Source organism: Corvus hawaiiensis, chromosome 5 (genome assembly GCF_020740725.1).
Source record: "Corvus hawaiiensis isolate bCorHaw1 chromosome 5, bCorHaw1.pri.cur, whole genome shotgun sequence".
Classification (NCBI taxonomy): Eukaryota; Metazoa; Chordata; class Aves; order Passeriformes; family Corvidae; genus Corvus; species Corvus hawaiiensis.
The window spans coordinates 15646405-15669915 of NC_063217.1; the positions used below are offsets into that span (position 1 = coordinate 15646405).

Sequence of the window (23511 nt, forward strand, 5' to 3'; positions counted from 1 at the left end):
GTCTGAGGAGATTCACACTTTCCAAGAGACTGCAGTAACAGACAGCACCCTCACTCCTTTTAAAATGACTACTACTATGCACAAAGAAATGCAAGAGTCTGAATTCAAAGGGCAAGAGAAGTCCGGATTCTCTGGCTTAATGCATGGTTTCCCAAATGTCATTTTTTGGCTACCATCATTGGAAGAAGCTTTTTGTGTTCCCCCCAAGACTAAATTCAGGCCTGTAAATATCACCTGAACATTATCACCATTTTCTCCCTAGCCCAGCTCTGTTTGCCTTACTGCATTCTCATCATTCAGCTACACAGCCCCATCACTCCCTCAGACCCCCAATACATAGATGAAAGCTCCATATGTTGTCCTCTATGCCTTATCCTTCCCAAACTGGTTCTCCAAACACAACGTCCCAGCCATCTAAGGCACAACCCTATCTCAACAACCCCATTCCCTTTACCTTCCCAAATGGCATTTTTCCCATGGTCTTTTCAGAAATACATGTCCCAGACTAATTAATTTCCTGTATGCACATGAGAAAAACAGCAGGGGATGTCTAGGAGCTGGAGACGGCTTCACGCATCAATAAGTTACTGTCCAGCCATTGACAGGAGCAGCTGTGTGAAGGTTTTAACTCCAATCTGTAAAAGATCCTTGACATAGGCAAAACTAGCAATTGTTGAGATTGTTTTTGCTTGGCTTACATGCAACCCAGTGTGGGAACATCTAGCCTACTGATTCAGACTTTCATCTGGCAAAGGGCAGGATTTTTTTCCAGTCCTTGATCCTTAGGTCATGTCTCCTTCTTATCCATCAGCTTTGTGTAAAATGCAAACGCAGCCTTAAGCATGAAGTCCCTCCAAGCTGTTCCCTCCTGGCTAAATGTTTAAAGTTTTTCTTCTCTGCAGAGAGAGCTTTGTTGTGCCTGATTTAAGTCCTGTGAAAATCTGTGAGCTTTATTTGAGTACGCTCAGTAGTACATCAGAGCAAACGTCACTGTGAAGTTTGTGCTTGTAGCTAACAACTGCCTTGGAGTTATTGTTTGCTGCTCTGCTGTTCAGCATTCATATGCTAATCCATTTGTGGAGACTTCTGTGCCTGACTGTACAGCTTTATCAAATGACAGCAAAATTAATAGTTTGGTTTCTGCCAATTTGATGCAAGATGTCTAAAATGAAAAGCAGAATATATATCACCAAAGAGAACTTTGGAGTATTGTTTATTTCTCTCCAAATACAATATTTTCATGGTTTTTTCTGCATTACCACTGATACCATAGCAGTTTCTAATTTTCTACTCTGTAAAATGAAGGATTCTTCATAAAGACTGTGTATGTGTACATGCATGTGTATACACATATGCTGATCTTTTCCCTGATTAATAGATCTGACCATACCACCCATATACCATTTGAAATATCATGAACTGAAAATAAATGTAACAGCTTGGGGCTTTAAATATATCAGTTAATGCCAATCAGTATCACAGAGAGGGGAATGAAAACAACAATTTCTAGATTAAAAGGCTCTGAAGAGGGAGCTGGACAGGCTGGATCAGTGGGCTGTGGCCAGTTCTGTGAGGTTTAACAAGGTCAAATGCCAGGTCCTGCAACCCCAGGCAGCGCCACTGGCTGGGGACAGAGTGGCTGGAAAGCTGCCCAGTGGAAAAGGACCCAGTGGGGTTGCCTGTGACAGTGGCTGAATATGAGTCAGAAAGTGCTCAGGTGACCAAGAAGGCCAGTGGCATCTGGCCTGTATCAGCAATAGTGTGGCCAGCGGGACCAGGACAGTGATTGTTCCTCTGTACTGGGAACTGGTGAGGCCACACCTCAAATCCCGTGTTCAACTCTGGGCCCTACTTCAAGAAAGACATTGAGGTGCTGAAGCATGTCCAGAGAAGGGCAGGGGAGCTGATGAAGGGTCAGGAGCACAAGTCCTGTGAAGAGCAGCTGAGGGAGCTGGGGGTGTTTAGCCTGGAGGCTCAGGGGAGACCTTATCACTCTTTACAACCACCTGAAGGGAGGTGGTAGCCAGGTGGGGGTCAGTCTCTTCTCCAAGGGAACAAGTGACAGGATGAGATGAAATGATGTCAAGTTGTGTTACTGGAGGTTTAGATTGGGTAGCAGGAAATCTTTCTTCACAGAAAGGGTTGACAAGCATTGGAAGAGGCTACCCAGGAAAGCAGCAGACTCACTATGCCTGGAAGTGTTCAAGAAACGTGTGGATGTGACATGGTTTAGTGATGAACATGGTGATGCTGTTAGGTGGATGGCTGGACTTGATAACCTTACCTTAAAGGTTTTTTCCAACCTTAATGGTTCTATGAATCTATTATTCACTGTAAAAAAAAATATTGACTGCATTTCACAGATATTTTCTCAATCGCCCATTCTATTTCTTCTTTTTCTCCCCACAGAAACCAGGGGATTCTGATTTCCTTGAATGCTGTAAATTAGCTTTGAAGGAATGGACAGCTCCAACAAAAAAGCCCACACAAGTTTTCTGAGAAGACAGCAAAGGAACTAGAAAAAACAGGTTGACTTGTAGGTTCTCACCTGACCCATGACTGACTCTCTGCTAATGCAACACTAATTTAAGACACCTTTGTATATCAGGTACTGCAATTACTCAGCGTGTCACTGTTTGTACATTTACTTTTCTTAAGTATCCCAGTATGCAGCGGGAAAGAGAAATCCAATTTCCACCAATATAGTTTATGAAAACACCCAAATACTATCTTTAAAGGTTTAAACAATTTTCTTGCAAGATATTGCAACACAGTTCATTATATATGACAGCCCACGCCAGACTTAAAAAACCCAACCTGTTAGCAGCCCATTCACACTCCACCATCCCCTGCAGGGCAGGGCAGCTGCCTGGTTCCACCTGACCGATTAGGGTGAAGTGTTTATTTGTGCTGTTTCCAAGGGGCACTGAAGCTGTAGTTCTCTAACTGGCAGCCTTTCTGCAGCTTCGGCAAGTTTCTGCTGAAGTTATTTAAACTGGAGATTCATTTGCCACCATTAGGGCAAATTTCAAAATGAAATGAAGGTGTAAGCTTTATCCTCACTACAGGCACATTCCTCTAGCACAGACTAACTCCCTCCAGCAAGAGGGCTTTTATCTGTAAAGCTTATGTAGGGCCCAAAGACAAAATAATCTATGCAATCAAAGGTTTTTGCATTGAAAAAATCCAGATTATTTTTTCACGTGTCAACAAAAAGGCTGATATTCACCAGTTAGACTATGTCAGTCTACAGATCCTTACTTGAAAGACATACAGCAACATGTACAGTGCCCAGAAAAAGCTTCAACCTGACACTTTCCTCTTTCCCTCCTACATGGATTTTGGTAATGCAGAAATTCCAGGTTCAGCTCCGCACTTCTACCTATGCATAGTGCATCACAGTGTCACTTATTTGCATATTTAGAGCCATTTGCATGTGACTAGAGTGTCTTATTCATATTTCTTTTTCCAGATCTGAGAATGTTTGTGTTGCTGTACATTACAAGTTTTGCCATCTATACAAGTGAACAACCTCTTCAAAGCCAGACCAAAGGAGAAAATTACTACACCAGATATATCTGTAGCATCCCGGGTTTGCCAGGCCCTGCGGGACCCCCTGGAGCCAGTGGATCCCCGGGGCCACATGGACGCATTGGTCTTCCAGGAAGAGATGGTAGAGATGGCAGGAAGGGAGAAAAAGGTGAAAAAGGGAGTGCAGGTATTGAATATTTGTGTAACCTAACACAGTAGTACAAAAAAGCAAGACCCTTCATCATCACTGTTATATATACACATATATGATGAAAGTGTGTATGTGCCTGTGTGGGTTTAACTGCGATGCATGTGTAAACATAGTGAGAGAAAGAAAGTATGCAGATATATTTTAGATATGTCTAATATGCACATACTGATATCAGTATAAAGAAATGTAAATGCACAACCTTCCTTCACACAGATGCTAAGAAAAATCTGGGAAGAAGGAAGCATCTGTGGTGTCAAATAAATAGTCTCACCTGTGCCATTAGCCAGGCATGAAAGAATAGCAGGTACTTAGGTATGCACTAAAAATGCTCTAGTGCACAAGTATCACTGCATAGGTAGCCACGCTGCTGTCCTTCCCATCAGCAGTGCCTGTAGTTCAGGCAGCAATAGACTGATTACATATAAAATTCTTTAACGTGTAATTAAGACACATGAAGAAAAGTAGGAACATAGAAACAAAGGACCTGCATGCTGTGAAGCCTGGTAATTTGTTTCAACCTGTCATTCCTTTTGCAAACTTACTAGAAAATTTTGAAAGTTTTTCTAGAGTATTGTGAAATTCTGACCATGTTTTTCTTGTTTGTTCAGGCACACACAGTAGCCCACACAATCATTTACTGAGGTGATATGTGCAACAATTAACTAACTTAAAATGTTTTTGAAGGTTTAAGAGGAAAGACTGGGCCATTAGGACCAGCTGGAGAGAAAGGAGACCAAGGTCAGTCTGGTAAAAAAGGACCTGGAGGATTGACTGGTGCCAAAGGTGAAGTAGGTCCAGCTGGACCACCTGGACCTAAGGGAGATAAAGGAGACCGAGGAGAGCCAGGTGCACCAGGGGTCTGTAAGTGTGGAAAGATAGTGCTGAAATCTGCCTTTTCTGTTGGCATCACCACAAGCTACCCAGAGGAAAGATTACCAATTGTATTCAATAAAGTCCTCTTCAATGAGGGGGAGCATTACAATCCGTCCACAGGAAAGTTCATTTGTGCCATCCCAGGGATTTATTATTTTTCTTATGATATCACCTTAGCAAACAAGCATCTTGCGATTGGGCTGGTTCACAATGGGAAGTACCGGATCAAGACTTTTGATGCGAACACAGGCAACCATGATGTAGCATCTGGATCCACAGTGATCTACCTTCAGCCAGAAGACGAAGTATGGCTTGAGATCTTCTACACTGATCAGAATGGTCTCTTTTCTGATCCAACATGGGCAGACAGTTTGTTTTCTGGCTTTCTCTTATATGTTGATACAGATTACCTTGATGCTTTATCAGATGAAGATGAGCTCTGAAGCAGATGTCAAATGACATTCAAACTGGAGGCCCCAGCACAGGAATTTATTTATCTGTGTGGGGAACACAAAGTTGAATGAAAAAAAAATATCTGGGAGTTCATTCTCGTTTTGATTGGAACCAAATCTGAGCTCGTAAAGATGTTTCTAGAATCTAGGATGGATTTTTTAACGAACAGCAGGGATATCAAAATGAACTGTAATTAGCAAAAGACTGCATCACTCCAGGACTGACTCTTCCCTAGAATTATGTTTCTAATACTATTTAAACAAATTTAAGACACTGTACATTGGATTTTATATAAAATGTATTAAGTTGCAATTTAGAAGGGATATTTTGTATATTACATTAAAGAAAAATTGAACAATAAACTGCAATATCATCTTTGGTCATTTTAAGACAGGCTAAAACCAGATAAAATATTGAATTTTTTGAAGGAGAGGAATAAAATAGAAATGACTGCTTCAGGATGCCACTGCTCAGGTCACAAGGACAGTCCCATTTGATATTTACACCAAGAAATAGCATTCATACCTAACCAACCTCCCAATAAGTACATGAAGATTTGTACTAGCTGAGGGCAGCCATAAAAGACTAGAACAAAGCTATCAAACATATAAAGAAATTAAAAACTGGAATATCTGAAAACTTGGTGATAGTCAGCATTCAATGTGGGTATTTTCAGTGTAATTCCAAGTGTCTTTGCTATTCTTTCAAAGCCATCTACTATCTTTATGAGAAATGTGGAAAAAAAGTATAAACTTTTGCTGAAGAAAATTGTGAATGCAAAAAAATGACAGGACAGTAATCACTAATAAGAGTAAATTATATGAAACAAAGTGAGTCACATCATTAAAGCAGAAGTTATATTTCAATATGGCCAAGTGCAATGAAATAAATGTAGGTCACACACAGGATGAAAAACTGCATTCAGGAAATCAATGAACTTGGAAAAGGTACATGGGACCTCATGGATCTAAATAGGAGTAATTAAAGTAGGCTGTTGCTACGGCCCTTTGGATGTATGATAAATGGAATCAAAAGTAGACATGAATAGTAGTTACCTAGGAAGCTACTATTTCTGTCAGTGTTTCAAAAACTTACTTGAAAGTTGCAAAAAAATGTTTATACTTCTATTAATGGCGTTTACACAATAGATGTAACAAAGTCAATTTACTTTTCTTGTCAATGAGGTTAAGAGGTGATTTAATCACTGTCTGCACCCATCTGGAGATAAAATATCTGATAGTACCTCGCACTTCCCTCTAACAGATAGTAGTACAGAAAGATCCATTGGTGAGAAACTGTATCAATCCCCACTGGAAATCAGGAAACCATTTTACCAGTGGCAGCAACCAATCATTGCAAAAATATCTAGGAACATCATGAGTTCTCCAGCATTCAACACTAGCCAAGACTGGCAATATTTCATTGGGTCCTCTTACTTTCCAAGAATTTACAATCTTTTATTCATTCCAGATTTACACAGACCTGCTATTTCTAACAGTTATTCAGATATTAAATGTTAGTGGTCTGTGTTGCACAATTCTTGAACCCACTTTAGTTATGACCAAGGCAAAGGGAAATTTCTAGGTTTTTTTCTGTGTATTTGACTGAATTAAGAAAGTTACAACCAGACAAAATGACACAAAAATACTGCTGAGGTTGCAGAACCAGCATGATGGTTATGTATGGAACATTAGTCTGTGCACTCTGTATCTGTGCTCTCATTTCCTCCCACATTAGCATGCATGGCTTTGAGTACATGACTGCTGCTTTATGCAGGGAACAGGTGCAAAGCCCTGACCACAAATCAAACTGGCAATGCTTCTAGAACCATTTTTTATTTGACAGTGAGAGATGTCTGAGAGAAGACAAAAGCAGATTATTTTTCTAACTAGACATCTAATTTGTTAGTGTCATACAAGGGCTGCTTTCTGTGAAAAATATGGAAGAGAACACTTAGAGATTCAGTTTATCACCCTGATGTACAATCATTTATACATCTGCAAATTAAGGACAATATGAGTGCAAAATGCAGTCCAATCATCATTTGCAATTATGATTGATGCCAATTCTTCACAGACATCAGTGCCTATCTGAGGCACAAAGACCATCAGCATTGCTCAGTGCTGCCTGCACTGAATTCCACAGGACACAGCAGAGGATCATACCGAGCCCATGACTTCCATGAAGCATAATTCAACAGATGCAGGACTGGACCCAGAATATGTATCATGCAGGAAAAGCAACTAATAGAAGTTTTTAATTAGATTATTATGTTAGAAAATACGGAAATTATTTTATGACCTTTGAATCAGTTTAAAGTTTATGTTAGGAGTAACAAATCAGTTTTATTAGAGTTAGAAAATCTGATAAGCCCAACCTTAAGGAAAGAGTATGACTGATTTTCTTCAGACTCTAGAGAAATGTATTTGGTAGTTGTAATACATCTGGAAATTTTCAGACAAAGCTAATTTTCCTCAATGAAACAGAGAAAATTTACAGCTTTATAGTGAAATATTCCTGGTTGCAATCCTAACTATAAGCAAACTGCTCCCATGTAATAATCTGTAAAAATGAATCCAATATAGAAAAGACATTTTAACCACACCTATGTTGAAAATGACACCATGGGAATAAGTAAACCAAGAGTTATTGCTTTCCTTTTTTTTGCAATTTTAGATTTATGTTTGTACAATGATAGAGAAGTAACTTTAGCTTCCCAAAGTTTTCCCATTTGGATTCTATACTTTTTTGAGCAGTTTAATATTTTGGCATGAAGAGTTAAAAGTAAGTAATTCTGTTGAATTATTTCTATAGGTTTTGTCAAGAAGAATACTTCTACTACACATATGGACAACATATGTATACAAATACCATGTGTCCCTGCCCTCATTAAGGGTCTCAAGAGATTATCTTAAAGTAAATCATTGCTGTTGCTAGTATATTACTTGAAAATAGATCAACTTTGATGACATGATATTGCATTTGGGGTATTTATCTGTCTAAATTTGAATTTATATGGAAAATATCTTGGGCTGATGTCTTTCCACAATTCACACCAGTACATGGGGAGGTCTGGTTTGTTTCAAAACACTGTAGGATAACAAAGAGCGAAATGTCTTCAAATGATCAAATTTGAAATTAATCAATGATTTCTACACAATATATTGGTAATTCTAGACATGCCATAATGCCATATAAAATTAGGCATCCAGATCAAATTAGTCATCTAGACTTTGCCTACAGTCCACAGAGAGAAATAAGTGTCATCAGAAGAAACTCCCGGGAGGAAACATGTCTTTATGCAGCACCAACTCTTGGGCTTCCTGATCGAGGCTGCAAGAACTCATGCAAGCCTCGAACCATCCGTACACCTTCAAACAATATTAAGGACATCAGTGTTCCTGAGATTTTTAAATAAAAGTATATATATATATTTACTTGGGATATATGTATGTAAAGATAAATAAGTAAAAATAAAGTTATTTGAAACAAAACAGCTCTCCACAGTCTTCTACTCTTTCAGACTTTCTTTATACTTGGTAGAGTGACATTAAGGAAGAAATTAGTCACAGGTTCCATTGCTGAATATTTTTAACCTAGATAATTAATTAAACATTTATCTACCTTTTCAATTTTTTATGAGTGTATTACATTGAATAAATACTTTCACTTTCTTGACTACTGGTATTTGTGTTCAGATGCTTAGGCTGTTATACAAATTTTTTTTGAGCAGTAAGTCCTCTTATGTCCTTTTACAATGTTGAGGCAATAGAGAGAAAATAATTAGTAATGGACATCAGTACTGACAACATAATCTACATTCTTCAAATCTTTTTAAATTTACCTAACACCATTTATGTACTTTTAGAATAAGAAAAAACATACAAAATGGGAAGCAACTTACTTCATTTCCTACCAAGTAGGTTACATTAGTTGTTGCAGTTCATTTAATACTCTATTTACCTTCTACAGGTCACCCACTAGGTTCTGTTCATATTCATTCACTAAGATATTTACTGAATAAATTAGTTTTCACTGACTGGTTTATTTGTTGATTTATTTACCCATTGGCAGGTAATTCATACTCAGAATAATTATACTAATGCTGTGCTAAGCAGTTTGGCCAGCAGGAACTTCAGTTTTATGTGGAAACGGGGATTGCTTTGTATAAGTCTTTCAGTAGCTGATGAGTCCCATCCAAGAAATAACACATGAAAGTAAACAGGAAAAAAATAGAGTTGAGAAAGCAATATACCATTATCTTTACCAATGAGTAATGCTTTCAAGAAGAAATTTATCCCTTTTAGTATAAACTATCTAGACTCCAGCTCAGAGAGCATTTAGAGGTCATATATATTCTCCTGTAACTCATTAGGTCAACACTCCCAGCTGAGGTTACGTAAGCATTTCTGAATTTCAGAGGTATGATTCTTCCTCACATCCACAGGAAGAAATTTCAAAAATACTATCATGAAATTCTCAGTCACTGATACTTGGTTTTTTCCTAGCTGCACACGTCAGATCAGTTCATGAAAGTTGCTACCTAGTGCAAAAGAAAAATTAATTAGACATATTATATGTAGGGTATGCCCAGCCACTGCCCTGGAGGGACATCTCCTGAGATAAGGAGATTGCTCAATCTCCCAGCAGAACTCCCCTGGGAAGGCAGCTACTTTTCAGTTACAGTGAGAAGAAGACAAACCCAGAATCTTCTGGGAGACCCTATGCAGATCCTTTGTAGCCCATTGGCCTTTACCCTCTGACACCCACCCCCTGTATCCCTATAAAGCCAGGCCCCTGCCCCTGTGAGGGCAGAGAGAGGCTCGTTCCTGGCTCCCCTTTGCCGAACCAATAAAGCTGCCTCGTGCGGAACAGCTACACGAGCCTCTCGTCTCTCTCTGGTCTGGCCTGGAGGCTGCCCTGCAGAGCTGAGCTGGAATCACGAGCTGACAATCACTAAAGAGCTGACAGACTCTGCACAGGCCCTCCTGGCCAGCAGCTGAGGGAAGACACCGGGCCTCGGGAAGACGATCTCTTTTGGGACCATCTCTCCGGACTGGTCACCTCTTCCTCGGTCAGAGCTACTGACCCCACACCAGCTGCCATAATTATACACATATCTTTTAATAGCAAATATTCACAAAGAGAAAGGTGTCTTGGATTATTTGGCATTTGGATATTACTCAATTCTGAGTATAATTTTGGCATAATTTTGGCAACTACCTGCGGGAAGAGGTGTAAGCAGATTTTTCCTCTATGCAGATTGTTCTTGCAGCAGCAAGTAAAAGTATAAAATTTCTCTTACCTGACTTAAATCTCTATAAAAGTTCAAAGATCATTGTGAAGGTTAAATTAGTTGTTGGCTCTCCTGTCATCAGTGCAAAGAAATAGGTGGGGTAAATCTCTGTTTGGATGACCCTGTGTTAGAGACTTTTATTAAGAAAGAAAGAATCAGGAAGTACCCATGTCTTCATATTACCTGTATCTAAGTTACTAATTTAGGTTACCCTTTAACTTTGAGATGGCAAAAGTTAAATAAGATGACTGCTCTTCAAGAAAATCTGCTAAGTAGAAAAATTGGCATAATTTAATTTGGTAATTTATATGTCTCAAAATTAGAGATGTGGATTGATGAGAACAGAGAAGTACCCTGATAATGATGGAAGTGACCTCTCAGCAGATCTTCCATAAAGTATTGCTCAAGTTCCTCCTGGGACAACTTCAATTGAAGTAACTTGGCTAGTCTCCAGAAAATTTTGCAATGTATTAAGATGGGCTAGCCATCCTCTCATGCCTCTAAATTCAATACACTTAATTATACATAAAATATTGAAATTTTTGACGGTACTGAAATGAATCCTGGAGTAATTCTAGTTACACCAAAGTAATAAATAATAAATTTGTTTCTTTTCAACTTTAAAGCACCTGTCCTAAATACTAAATCCAATACAAAATTTGTAAAATCATCTCTCTGGTAGAATAACCTTGTTTATGCCATCTTAACAAAAGGACAAAAAATACTGAGTTCTTGAAAAATATAAATGAACCATGGTTCTCAGTGGGCTCTAAAGTGATTGTTTTGCAAGAAGGTGGGATTTCTAGAAATGAGTGAATTGCCTGAAGGAAATGTACCAGCAGTGATTTTTCTTTCACTACTTTCAATGAAGTGTTATCTCTAGGCTCAGAAGAAAGTGAAAAGGACTTAAAATTTTGAGCTAAACAACAATCTCTTTCATCATCTGAGAACTTGCCTACCACTGATGCTGATTTCCCTTCCATGCACTACCTGCATTCATGCACATTTTGTCAGATGTTCTGATGTGTAACACAGACTTCCAAACTGCATGTGACAAATTACAGGAAATGTTATTTGTGATTTCTGTCATATTGGAGTCAGATGCAAACAGTTTAAAAATAACTAGGAAGAGCTGAGTTTTTCTTTCTCGTTTGTAACCTCCCTGAAACTGGGATCACTGTAGAGTTGCACATAGTACCTAAATCCTATTCTAAGAACAGAGCAACATGTACTCTTATTCTGTAAATGCTGCATGTGGCTTATAACATTTGCTGTTTCCCTTCTGTTGATTTTACAGATTTTGACTTTGATTCTAGGCAGGCAATAAGAAGTGTATATGGCAAAGCAAGCTTAATATTATCCTCAAAGCCTGAGAAATAACTCCATTGTTCATTGTCCCCTGTTGAGTTTTAAACTGTTTTAACTCTGAACTAGGGGCCTATGATGCCACTGCCCACTCCTGGGGCATCCTACATTAAGGGCACTATAAGCTGCCATCTACTCTGCCTGTTCTTAAAGCCAGCCTTGACCATCATTGACAAAACAGTGATTAATTGCCAAGTGTGATGTCACATCTAGCAGAGCAGAGCAGCTCACACCATCTTATGTGGATCACTGAGTCTGCTGCCCTGTGTAATCAATGGCATTAGGCCGGCCTCTGTTTTTATAATGCTGACCAAGATAAATGAGTTGTTCTCCACCCCAGGAAACATATGTGGTTCAAATTCTGTGTGTCTCCTGTGAGCAGAGTCATTGTACTGACGTGTTTTTAAGCAGCTTTCCATCCTGTTAAGCAAAGGCTCCTGACTGCTCCTTTAGGTTCTCATAGTAATGTTCCTCACATAAATGCTGTTCATATTTGTCCATTATTTAAACTGTTTGTACAACTGTTTCTGATACTGGAGTATATTTTTGGGACACAGACCTATTAGCAAAACAAGATGTTAAACCTGAGCTCTTGCCAAAATTTTGTATGAAGTTTCACCCACTGGATCATTTCCACAGTCCCACATGCAATGATTCTTAGCAGATAATAGATGTGTGCTGTGCATGTTACCCTAAGAAACCTGTCCTCCTATTACATATCTTTCCCATTCCTGAAAGCTGTTGTCATGTCAGATGTTTCTAGCTACGACAGTTCCTCTTCCGCAACTAAAAATGCATACTCCTAATCTCTTTTAACTACTATGGTTACTTCTTCACTTGGTCTCCTTCTTAGGATAGTATTCAGAAAGGAGAAGTAATTTATCCATCTCTTTTCAGGTGATCCAACCACTAAAACTTTGCAATTATAGACCTTCAGCTGTTATAGGGACTGTTTATATACAGACAATTATAAATAGGTCTAATAACTCAATTTAGTATTCACAATTTTGTTTATTCTGATCATACTAGAGATATTCATACACGTTAACATAAGGATTATTTTGTTGACAATTCAGTGCAGCAGAAAAGACCCCTCTCTAGACTTGACAGGAAAGTTATAAATCCCTTTGTAGTTACAAAAGTAAGGAATAGTATATAAGACAATCCACATTTCTACAAACCATCTCACAGTGCTGACATTTCTGCCATTCCTAGTACCTGCATAAGCTGACTGTGAGCATTTAACAGGAAGATAACCTATCCCTCCTCTATTTCTCTAACAAGGGCTTCAAGAGTGTGATTCCCTTTAAGCAGGCTCTAAAACAACTATCATAGCCTTCATATCCTTATTTTTTCCTTTTTTTTTCTGCTACAGAAGTATAAAGGCATATTGATAACTCTATAAAGTTATGATTTGTCTTACTTGTTACTCTGAGCATTTACTGATACATTTTTTAAGCCTTGGGTGGCAAAAAGCCTGTTTGCCAATAACAGCTTCTGAGAGATGGTATCTTTTTTAACTCTGCTATGTTTCCTGTAATTTTTCCCCCAAATGACAAGCTAAGAAGTCTGCTGAGGCTGATGCTGATTTGTAAAGGTCACCTGTAAAGAATAATGCACCGTTGTCCCCTGATGCAGCTCCAGTAATTACTCCAAGTATTTTACTGCATTGGAACACAGCAGGCACTAGAAAAACAACTGGCTACTAACCGTCCACTTCAAGGATTTATCCCTACATGAAGTTTTCAGAGATTTTTTTCAAAGTGGAGCTAAGTGTTTCTAAACTAAACTAAAAAAAAAACTTACTGGAATGTTTCATAAGGTCTGAATTAGAGGTTTAACACCTCTCTTTAGTCAACAGAGCGAACCAGTCTCTTCTATAAATGATTGGTATTTAGGAATCACTGCTCTGTTTCATACAAGTCCCAAGAAGGTCTGTGCTGCTCCCTTACTTACTTTAGAAGAAGTACACGGAAATTAAGCCAGATAATTTAGAAATTTGGATACTCAAAGTTAGGATGAGGGACTATTTTATTGTACTTCAGCCTGAAATAACCATCCTTGACCCTGTAAAAATATACCGTGGATATTTGCTTTTTAAAATCACTGCAGTAACGGCAATGGTCTGCTGGAGCTGCATCCTCTCCATATTTTATTTATGATTTCCCTTTTAGTGTAGATGAAATTGTTTACAAAAAGAAGTTTGCCAGAAGTGTTTTAGTGGTTTAAGCAGGAAACCTGACTCTTTCTCTTTAAAAGCAGAGCCGAGGCACTGCTTTTACAGGGAGTGTGATGTTTGGCTCTTGTCTGTGATCCAAGAGTTGCTGTATAAGAAAACCCAGGTAGGAAGCAAACATTTTCCTTAAGCTCTGTTTCAGTGTCACTGCATTTTCATGAATGAGACAGATTTAAGTAACCCAAAATCCTCAAAATTATTTTCTAGGTACTATTGATGTAATAATTTTTTTTAAAGAGCAGTGAGAGAAACTTCTCTGTGTTTCTGTTGTTAGTTTTCAGTGCTTGGAAACCACCTCTGAGCTAGTGGAGAGCTTTACAGTTCTTGCATCCAGTTGTTTACTACATTTTAAAGTGTCTGTTACAGTACTTAACTTCAAGAAATGCTACCAAATTGTTAAAGAAAGCTGCCATAAAGCACTTCTTCAATGTTGTCAGTGTTCTCCATTTACATGTGCCTTTAGGAAAGACTGTTTAAATTTGATACAGGAATCTTTCATATGCACAGCTGTGAAAAGTGGAATAAGTAACCCAAGACTCTCTTTTAAGCTCTTCTCATCTGTCAGTACCATTCTAGTTAATACAGATTTGCATAATTAATTTCTGTACAAATACACTGCAACTATAAGTACCACTGCTGGAAGCAGGCACACTTAATGTGTTTTGGATTTGTATTTTTTTAAATTCTATTTCATATAATCATAATTGATTATATCTATATATATATCAATAATTATATCAATATATATAATCATAGTTGATTAAATTATCTTCAAATTATTGGTTAAATACATTTAGTCTTGCGTAGGTTGTAAAACCACGAGGTTGTCCTGTTTCCTCATCTGCAGAACAGCTTTTTATTCTCATCTGCAGAACAGAGGTAATTCTGTTTAAGCAGTAAAATGTCAGAAGGGGAAAAGAAACCCAAAACTCCTATGGTATGAGGAGATAAACAGTAAAGATAAGGCAAGATGCTTTTGGGGCATCAGTAGGCTTTAATCTAGCTACCAACCAGCAGTGTGTGTGCTAACTTTGGGTGGTGTTGGGACTGTAGCCTGGTAGTGCCATCAGTGGGACACATATGTTTATATATGTATGTGTGCATACACGGGAGATGGATGAATATACAGGAGACAGATAGATCCTGTATATTATACACACACAGAGAAGAAATATATATATCCCCTATATATATATATTCATATACACACACAGGAGATATGTAGAGATATATATATGCATGTATGTATATCTAGATAGATACATACAGGACACATATATAGATAGGTATAGCAGATATATTCAAGAGATAAATACGCGTATATATATCCTATATATATGTATGTATCTATACACAGACAAAAAAAAAATGGAGATATATATATATATATATATATATATATATATATGTATGTATGTTTGTGTAAAGCCCGTGCAGCCCGGTGTCCCCCTGTCGGTCTGTCCCCGGCCAGGTCCCTGACGCGCGCTCCCGGCCCGCGCGCACCGGCGGCACCCCGCGCACGCGCGCTGGCTCTGCCCCGCTGAGGGCCGGCTCTCGCTCCAGGCCCGGCCGCGCTGACGCTGCCATCGCCTTTCCCTTCCCGCTGCAGCCGCCGGAGGCTGCGGGTCCCGCCGGGCCGCGAGCGCAGCGCAGCACCACCATGTCGGCAGCACGGCCCAGCGACGCCCCCCTGACGGTGCGCGGTGAGTGACTCGCAGCGGCGGGGCGGGCCGGGGCGGGGCGCGGGTGCGCCGGGCTGCGGCTGCCCGCCCGGCGGTGCCGAGTCCCGGGGCCGCGGGCCGTCCGTGCCGGCGCTGCTCCTTGGGCTGTGTCTCCGCTCCGAGGTTCCCTGCGGCGCTCGAACGGCAGCGCTGCCGCGGGAGGAGCGTGAGGAGCCCCGCTCTGCTCCTGGCAGGGCTTCCTCAGGCCCTGCTGGCATCCGAGGGATGGAGGGGTGTCTGTGTTTGTCAGTACCGAGTCAGCTCGGGCTTTGAGCGGACAGGCAGCGCTGCACTCGAAAGATATGCTCCTGTCGTATTTAAATATGGTTAGATTATGAAATGCCCTTACGTTTTTCAGATATATTAGTGTAGACGTGCAGTATTTGTACAGTTGAACGTGAACTGGCCAGTTATCCTTGTCTCCATCCCTGGGAAGGTGATGGAACAGATCATTCCAGAGGTCATCACCCAAGCATGTAAAACAAGGTCACCTGGAGTGGTCAGCATGGATCTACCGTGGGGAAATCAATCTGATAGCCGCCTATCATGGCACGGCAGCGTGGGTCAATGAGGGGAGAGCAATGGGTGTTGTCTGTCTTGACTTCACAAGGGTTTTGACACTGTCTCCCACGGTATCCTTGCAGGTAAGCTCAGGAAATGTGGGATAGATGAATGGAGAGTGGGGTGGATCGAGAACTGGCTGAATGACAGAGCTCAGAGGGTTGTGATCAGCGGAGTAGGAGTCCTGTAGTCCATGGCGTTCCCTGGGGATCCATAGTGGGTCCAGTCTTAACTCAGTTTGGTTATCAACGACCTGGACAATGGGATAGAACCTTAGCAGGTTTTCTGGTGGTACAAACCTGGGGGAGTGGCTGATACACCTGAAGGCTGTGCTGCCATTCAGTGGGACCTTGATTGGCTGGAGAGTTGGGCAGAGGGAAACCTAATGAGATTCAACAGGGGCCAGTGTAGGGTCCTGCACCTGGGGAGGAATAAGTGCAAGTACCAGCACAGGCTGCAGACTGACGTACGAAAGAGCATCTCTGCTGAAAAGGACCTGGGAGTCTTGGTGGGTGACAAGCTGTCCATGAGACAGGAGTGCCCTTGTGGCCAGCAGGCTGGTGATATCCTGGGGTGCATCAGGAATAGTGTGGCCAGCAGGTCCTCCCCCACTGCTCGGCCCTAATGAGGCCACTTCTGGAGTGCTGTGTCCAGCTGTGGGCTCCTCAGTGCAAAAAAGACATGGAGCTACTGGAGAAGGTCCAGTGGAGGGCCATGAAGATGCTGAGGGGTCTGGCCTATTTCTCCTCTGAGAATAGACTGTGGGAGCTGTGCCTGTTTAGTCTGGAGAAGACTGAGAGAGGATCTCATTAATACAGGTGCCAAGAGGATAGACTTTTTAGTGGTGCCCAGCGACAGGACAAGGAGCAATGGTCATAAACTAAAACAAAAGTTTCACTTCAACACGAGAAAGAACTTTTTTATATAGAGAGTGGCAGAGCTCTGGAAAATGCTGCCCAGGGAGGTCTCCTGCTCTGGAGATATTCAAAACCCACCAGGCCACGTTCCTGTGTAAGCTGCTCTAGGTGACCCTACCTTGCCATGGGGGTTGGACTGGATGATCTCCAGGGGTGCCTTCCAACCCTAATGATACTGTGAACCTCATAATTTGTGCTTGAAGTGTTTCTCATGGGTATGAAGATGTATAGATTTATTGACGTGCTATTTTTACTGTCACACATGAAATACTCCACTTGCAAAGCAGGAGAGTGTAAGAGTGATGTGGTGGTGGGAAATTGCTAGAACTGTATGTCTAATCTTACTGAATGTGTTTATGGTTTACTTAAATAGGGTACATAAAAGATCTAATTAAGAGTAGGATATTAAAAAATCAGTGGAATGAAAATCTAGTGAAGTATAAAAGTACTTAGTTTTTCATCAGTGTCAAGTTTTACCAAAATAAAATATATGTATTGTCCTTAAACACATTTTAACAAAATATGGTACAGGCAAAATTTTTAAAGACATTTACAATTTAGGGATGTTTCTGGCTCTTCAAGGTCTATGTACTTTTCTTCTGAATGTTTTTTTGAGTCTCACTATGCCAGCTTGTGCTAGGAAGTGATATGCTGTTGACAGATGGATTCCAAATAATTTTCAGAATTGATTGCATGGGGAAATCAAGAGACACCCTCTAGTGATGGTTCTTTTCTTTTACAGAAGCTCATTTTCCAAGAATAAACAGAATAGCTCAGCAGTACTCTTGAGAAGAAAACTAGCCTCTCATTTCCCTGTGTGATAAATGTTTTGATTTCCTAAGTATTTTGCTCTGTTACATATTCCGCTTCTGAAATACCTGTAATTTTGCAAATTTTGTTTGATCAAGTGAAAAGTACAGCATGTGGTATTCTGGATAGACTGTAGCATTGGTTTACCTAATTCCAGTATAATTTATCCATCTGTTTGGTTGGGTTTTTTAAAATTGCATTTCACATTTTGAGAGAGACTATACCTTGAGCTGAAGCCTTCATGTATCTATTCAAAACTTATTTCAATTTCCCCCCCTCCAGGATTCAGTTTGACAGATTTATAAATAATTTAAATTACTATGTTCTGTATATTATAGTTTTGAATATGCTGACAGTGCTGTGAGCTACTGTGTTGCCCATTTATAAAGTAAAAGTAGATTTGAGTTTCTCACTCCTTTTTTAGAGTGATGATCTGTGTATGAATTTCTGATTATCATTTTCTTGCCAAGTGATAACTAACCATTTAAAAAATAAAAGTAATATCCCCCTGCAGTCTTCCAGGTGCCATTGAAAAGTTCTACATTGTCTGTTTGCTCCACTATCTTTATCTGTAATGCCTGTGATACCACATCGCCTCTATTCTGAGGCCTTTTTAGTTTGTCATAGTTGTCACCATATTATGTTAAATTTGTGGTGTTAAAAGTATACCCACCCCCACACTGCTTTTTTTTATGAAAAGGGAACTGTATTTTAACACAAGGGGGAAGTAGATAATGTTTTTTATCAATTTGTCACGTCCCTCAAATAGGTGGTTTATTTTCTTCTAGCATGGAATGATTATCATTCTCGGCCCACTATGGCAAGTTTTTACTGAAACATGTCCATCAACTTCTTCACTTAATATTCAGCATAATCTCCGTACTAGTCTTTCAAGCATTCAGTCTGTCTCTACTATTTTTTAATGCAATCTGTTTGCAGAAATTCAGTATTTTACTCTAATCCAATTATATGTGTGCTTAATGCCTTTTTATCTTTCTTAAATGGAACAACATGGTTATATGTCAGTCCACTAGTCAGACTAGTAAATGAGAGTTTCAAAAGAAGAATTGCTTTAAATAAGAAGCCCATGTCTGATAGTTATTACCTTGTGAAGCCAGCACAACTGCAGTGTTGCTGTATCTTTTTCTTCATTGTTGGGTTTGTGTCTTACTGTGCACTTACGCAGTTGTTGTATCCATGAAAAATACAGCAGTGTTTCTAGGATCTATGCTGGAAGTTACCATTCCTTATTTTCATTCAAGTAACTGATGCTTGGTCACAGCATTAATGTCTGTCTTGTTCCTGTTTTCTGCATGCTTTGAGATAACATGCAGAAGTTCTGAGTCTGTCAGTGCAGAGAACTTTGAAGCCACACAGAGATCTAATGGGTTTGGGCTTCTCTGAGTGCAGATGAAATCAAGGGAGAACACTTACTAGATGACATTTTCAAGTTCTCGGGTTTAATTTCAGTTTGACTGTCCAGCAAACTTGTTAGATCTGACTGACATAAAACATGGAGCCACTGTAGGATAATGACACTTCCAATGCAAAACATGGTGTGTGGTTTTTTTTTTTCATACAGGCTTGTAATGGTGATCTTGCAAAGTAATATTTTCATGGATATTAGTTTTAGTTTGTTCACTTCAAAAATATATTTTGAAGTTAGGCACAATTTAGTTGGCTGTAGAGCACATTCACATAAGCAGAGCAGAAGTTTATGTCCAGAGAAATAAAGTAACAAAACCTTTTTTTTTTTTTTAATGTGGTCATTTTTTCAAAAAACCACAGTATCTCACAGTATTTGATGCATTAAATTACTGCAACTACCAAAGCCTTAAAATGATTTTCATTATATATAGAAAAGATAATGACCCTGTTGTCTCAATGAACTGATTAATTCATAAAGAATTCTGCATACAGAGCATGAGTTCCAATACTTTATGAGGTGCTTAAAGTATCAGCAGATTGTTTCTGTCCTAATTTTGCACGTTTGCAATGTTCACCTGGCATGTCTGGAAATGTCTACAGACAATTGTGAAGGATTTTAGAAGATCATCTAATCTGTGGCTTTCTAGTTTTCATTTATCAGAATGGAATTGAAATGACACATTTGCTGCAATGAAATAGAATATGTTTTTGCATGCTAACTGCACAGGATAAAATGGTAGAAAAAATTCACAAGAGGAAAATCAAAAGGTAACTCTAGACCAGCTTCTCTGTTGAAAGATCTTTTGTAAGTCTTGATACTTGGGTTTGGTGGGTTTTTTTTTTTGGTTGATGGAGTTTCTTTGAGGATTGGGAGTTGTTGGTTTGTTTGTTTTTGTTTTTTAACTTAAAAGCTTGCACTAGTGAAGGTTCCATAACTGTTTAAGGGACTCAGTTCCAGTGCTAGAATACCCCAAAAGTTAAATTTTTTTTCCAGTGTGTACCCACCTTTCATATTGCAGTTAAAGTTCATCATTTCCATCTCCTGCAGACAGAGCCTTTCTTCTGTGTGCCACAGTCTTTCATGAGCCTGAAGTTTTAAAAGTTGAAGTTTTTTCTCGATTCCAAAAACTTTTCAAAGGCCATATTTGAGCAAATGTGACTTTCCAAGAATTCTTGCCTGTATGATCTGTACACATATAAACACTATTGCACCATTCAAATCATTAAGAAATGTTTTAGAGCTGTTAGATTGAGGCAGACCCTAAAAATTCCTGCAAAATAGGGGTTTGCACTTTGCACCTTGTTCATTCTTTTGAAAGTTTCCAAATGCAATGAATGTTTCTTCTCTACAAACACAGGTACTAAATTGTATAGTTTGGAAGTATTAGAATTCTCCCAAATCTCTTGATGATTCTGAGTAGAATCAGTAGTAGTGAGGTTTATCTTAATGTGTTTTTCTTTTCTAAATGATGGTGGACTAAAAGTGTCCTTAAGCATTTCTTACAGTTGTTCATAGTATATAACGAAAGGTAGATCTGTTGCAGTTTAAAGGCCTTTAAGTGATACTTTGTAAGGACTGGATTCTGAGAAATGTTTCATTCACTCAAATTTTCTCATGCAAGTTCTTTCTGTTGGAACATGGGACTCTGGTATAAATGGTTTCATTTTCCATAAATTTCTTTCAGAAAATACTTAATTTTAAACATATTACCATTTTTTCTCTGTTTCAGAGTTGCCACCTGTTCCTTCTACATCAAGGACAAGCTTTGCAGAGCTTTCTGTTAGGCAGCGAATGAGAGAGAAACTAAAAGCAGCAAAGGTGGGAATCCTTCAGAAGTCCTGTTTGATTGACCTCAGTCTTATAAGTAACACCCACTTCATTTTACTTGCTCTGTGCTATGTGAATTCGAGTTGGGATATCTGCTTTTTTATTTCTGAAGCCGAAAGTGTACTCAGTTCATCAGTACAGTTATGTTCTGTATTGCTATATTTTTTTCTAAACTTTATATTTAATTTGTTTGTAATAACATAAAAGGTATTGTTGTTTCATAATTCAAATGATATAATCAGTACAAGTTCCTTCTGTGCTGTTTGTCAAAAAATTTCTTACACTAGTTTGAAAGCAATGGTTTCTTTGTATGTTTACTGTACAATTTAATAAGGCCTATTAATATATGGATCTGGAAAATCACTTAAGCTGATTTTATAATTAAAAGATTCTGTCCCTAACACAAACATAAGTAAGTGTTGAGTTCCTGGGAATTACTATAGCTTTGATCTATTTCTATTTCTGTTGCAGCTAAACATTTTTTCCATTTGTTTGCTTAGACAAAAGCTGAAATTACTTTATCGCGAGAAGACCCCAGTCCACAACCAAGGCGTTTAAAAGGCATCAGAGAAAGAAAACCAGAAGTCAGACTGGATAAAACGGTAAAAAAGTGCATTGTGTCTTGCTGTTCTTATAATAAGAAAGTGAATGTGAAACATGAAGAAAATCAAAGACTGCACACTCTTGAAGATGAATTTCTTTTATCAGAATTATACTACTGTTTGGGAAGGAACTGTTCTGATTATTGTTTTTATTGTATATATTTAACAGTAATAATTTGCTTACATTGTAGTATAGACATCATGTGAAACTTCTGTCATTTAGAGGTTCATGACTTCTGTTGCTTAAGATGCCTTGAAGTATTTAAAATTTACAGTAACAGAAAGGACCACTGTAGTACAGCTTTATATAAATGTGCACAGTGCAATTGCTAAATGCTGGCTATTAACTTTATGTCATTGTGTTGTATTTCCTTGTTACTATTTTGTATTGAGGTTTTTTTGTATAAGCGTGTTCTTTGTTAGAAAATGAATTTTGTTTTAAAAAAACAACAGAGGCTCTGCCTGTGCAGAACTGGCGCTCATATTCTTCAGAATTCACAAAGAGACTGCTTGCCTGTAGAAAATACGTTCCAAAGAATTTGTTATTCCCAGGAAATAACAGCATATACCAGTAATGCCTTTATATGGAATTCCAAACAATATGGTTTAGCCTGGCTAAATTGCTTGTCTAGGGGAGAATTGCCATTTCATGTACATTGTGGGAAGATTTTTGGCAATGTTATCTTATAATAAGTAATTATTACAGCTTTCAGTTAAAGTAATACTGGTTTAATGTATTCGTAGTAGGAAAATGCAGAAGTGATACCCTTATTAGAGTTGTTTATTATTTTCATATAAAGTATATGTGAAACCTTCCACATGTTGGTTTTGTTTCTTGTACGTACACACACGGGAGGTGTTTTGTTGTTAAACAAGTGGCCATCAGATTGACAGAGTTTGAGATTTTCTTTCTGATATTGTTATTTTGAAGTATAGGTGTAATAGAGGTAAATTTGAGCAGTGTCTTCCGTCAATCTAACAATTCAGGCCACAAGAGGAAGAACAGATAGAATGGTAGATGTGTTTAGGTTGGTTGAGCCTGATGAAAATCTCTTTGAAGCACTTAAATGAACTTGCTGAAGCAGCTTCAGAGCCAGTGACCTTTACAGTGGCCTGTGTGTAGGGACAGATAAGGCTTCAGAGAACTGGGAATGGATAAACATGATACCTCCTTGCTTGAAAAGGCAGGGGAGTGTCACCCATGGAGTTAGAGGGTAGCCTAGCAATAAATGTTTGAGAGAATAAAATAAATTATCAAGTGTGTATTTCAGCACCCAAGCAATGAACACCACGTTTCTTAAACAATACCAAAGAGAGTTTTCCTGATGGCAGCAGGGGTTGTCTGAGAAGCTCCCTGATTCCCTTCCCTGGGCTGCAGCCCCTGCCAGCAGCACCCCTGACACTGCTGCCCAGCTGGGGCTGTCTGCCCGAGGGAAGGGTTTGCATTGCTGCCTCCTTTCTCTCCCTTTGGACATTAGCATGTGATTGATTGCTTTTGTTCAGGAGTGCAGAAGCAATGATCCAATCAGCAGTGAAGACAGCTACTGTCATTTAGGCAATGAACCATCTCTTCATACTCTACAGGCTATTTCTTGACCCAAAGGAATTAAATAGTAGTCAGATGTATCTTTTAAAATAAATATGTAATCAGTTTGTTACCACAGTGGCAATGTTTCTCT

At 39.1% G+C, this 23511-nt stretch overlaps 1 protein-coding gene across 5 annotated transcripts in view; it reads left to right on the forward strand.

Annotated features, from left to right (window-relative positions):
* The window catches only part of LOC125326126 (complement C1q tumor necrosis factor-related protein 7), a 118042-nt gene that overhangs the window by 47843 nt on the left and 46688 nt on the right, over positions 1-23511 (forward strand). For 2 of the 5 annotated variants that reach the window (XM_048303980.1, XM_048303981.1), the window contains exons 2-5: positions 2410-2608; positions 3473-3718; positions 21133-21221; positions 21731-21832. In XM_048303980.1, the coding sequence (XP_048159937.1) occupies positions 3481-3718; positions 21133-21221; positions 21731-21832 (429 nt within the window). In that variant the 5' untranslated portion in view covers positions 2410-2608; positions 3473-3480. Of the gene's footprint in view, positions 1-2409; positions 2609-3472; positions 3719-4426; positions 9108-15507; positions 15669-15842; positions 16331-21132; positions 21222-21730; positions 21833-23511 lie in introns of those variants that run through there. The other 3 variants (XM_048303986.1, XM_048303982.1, XM_048303983.1) reach the window with 3 other exon arrangements.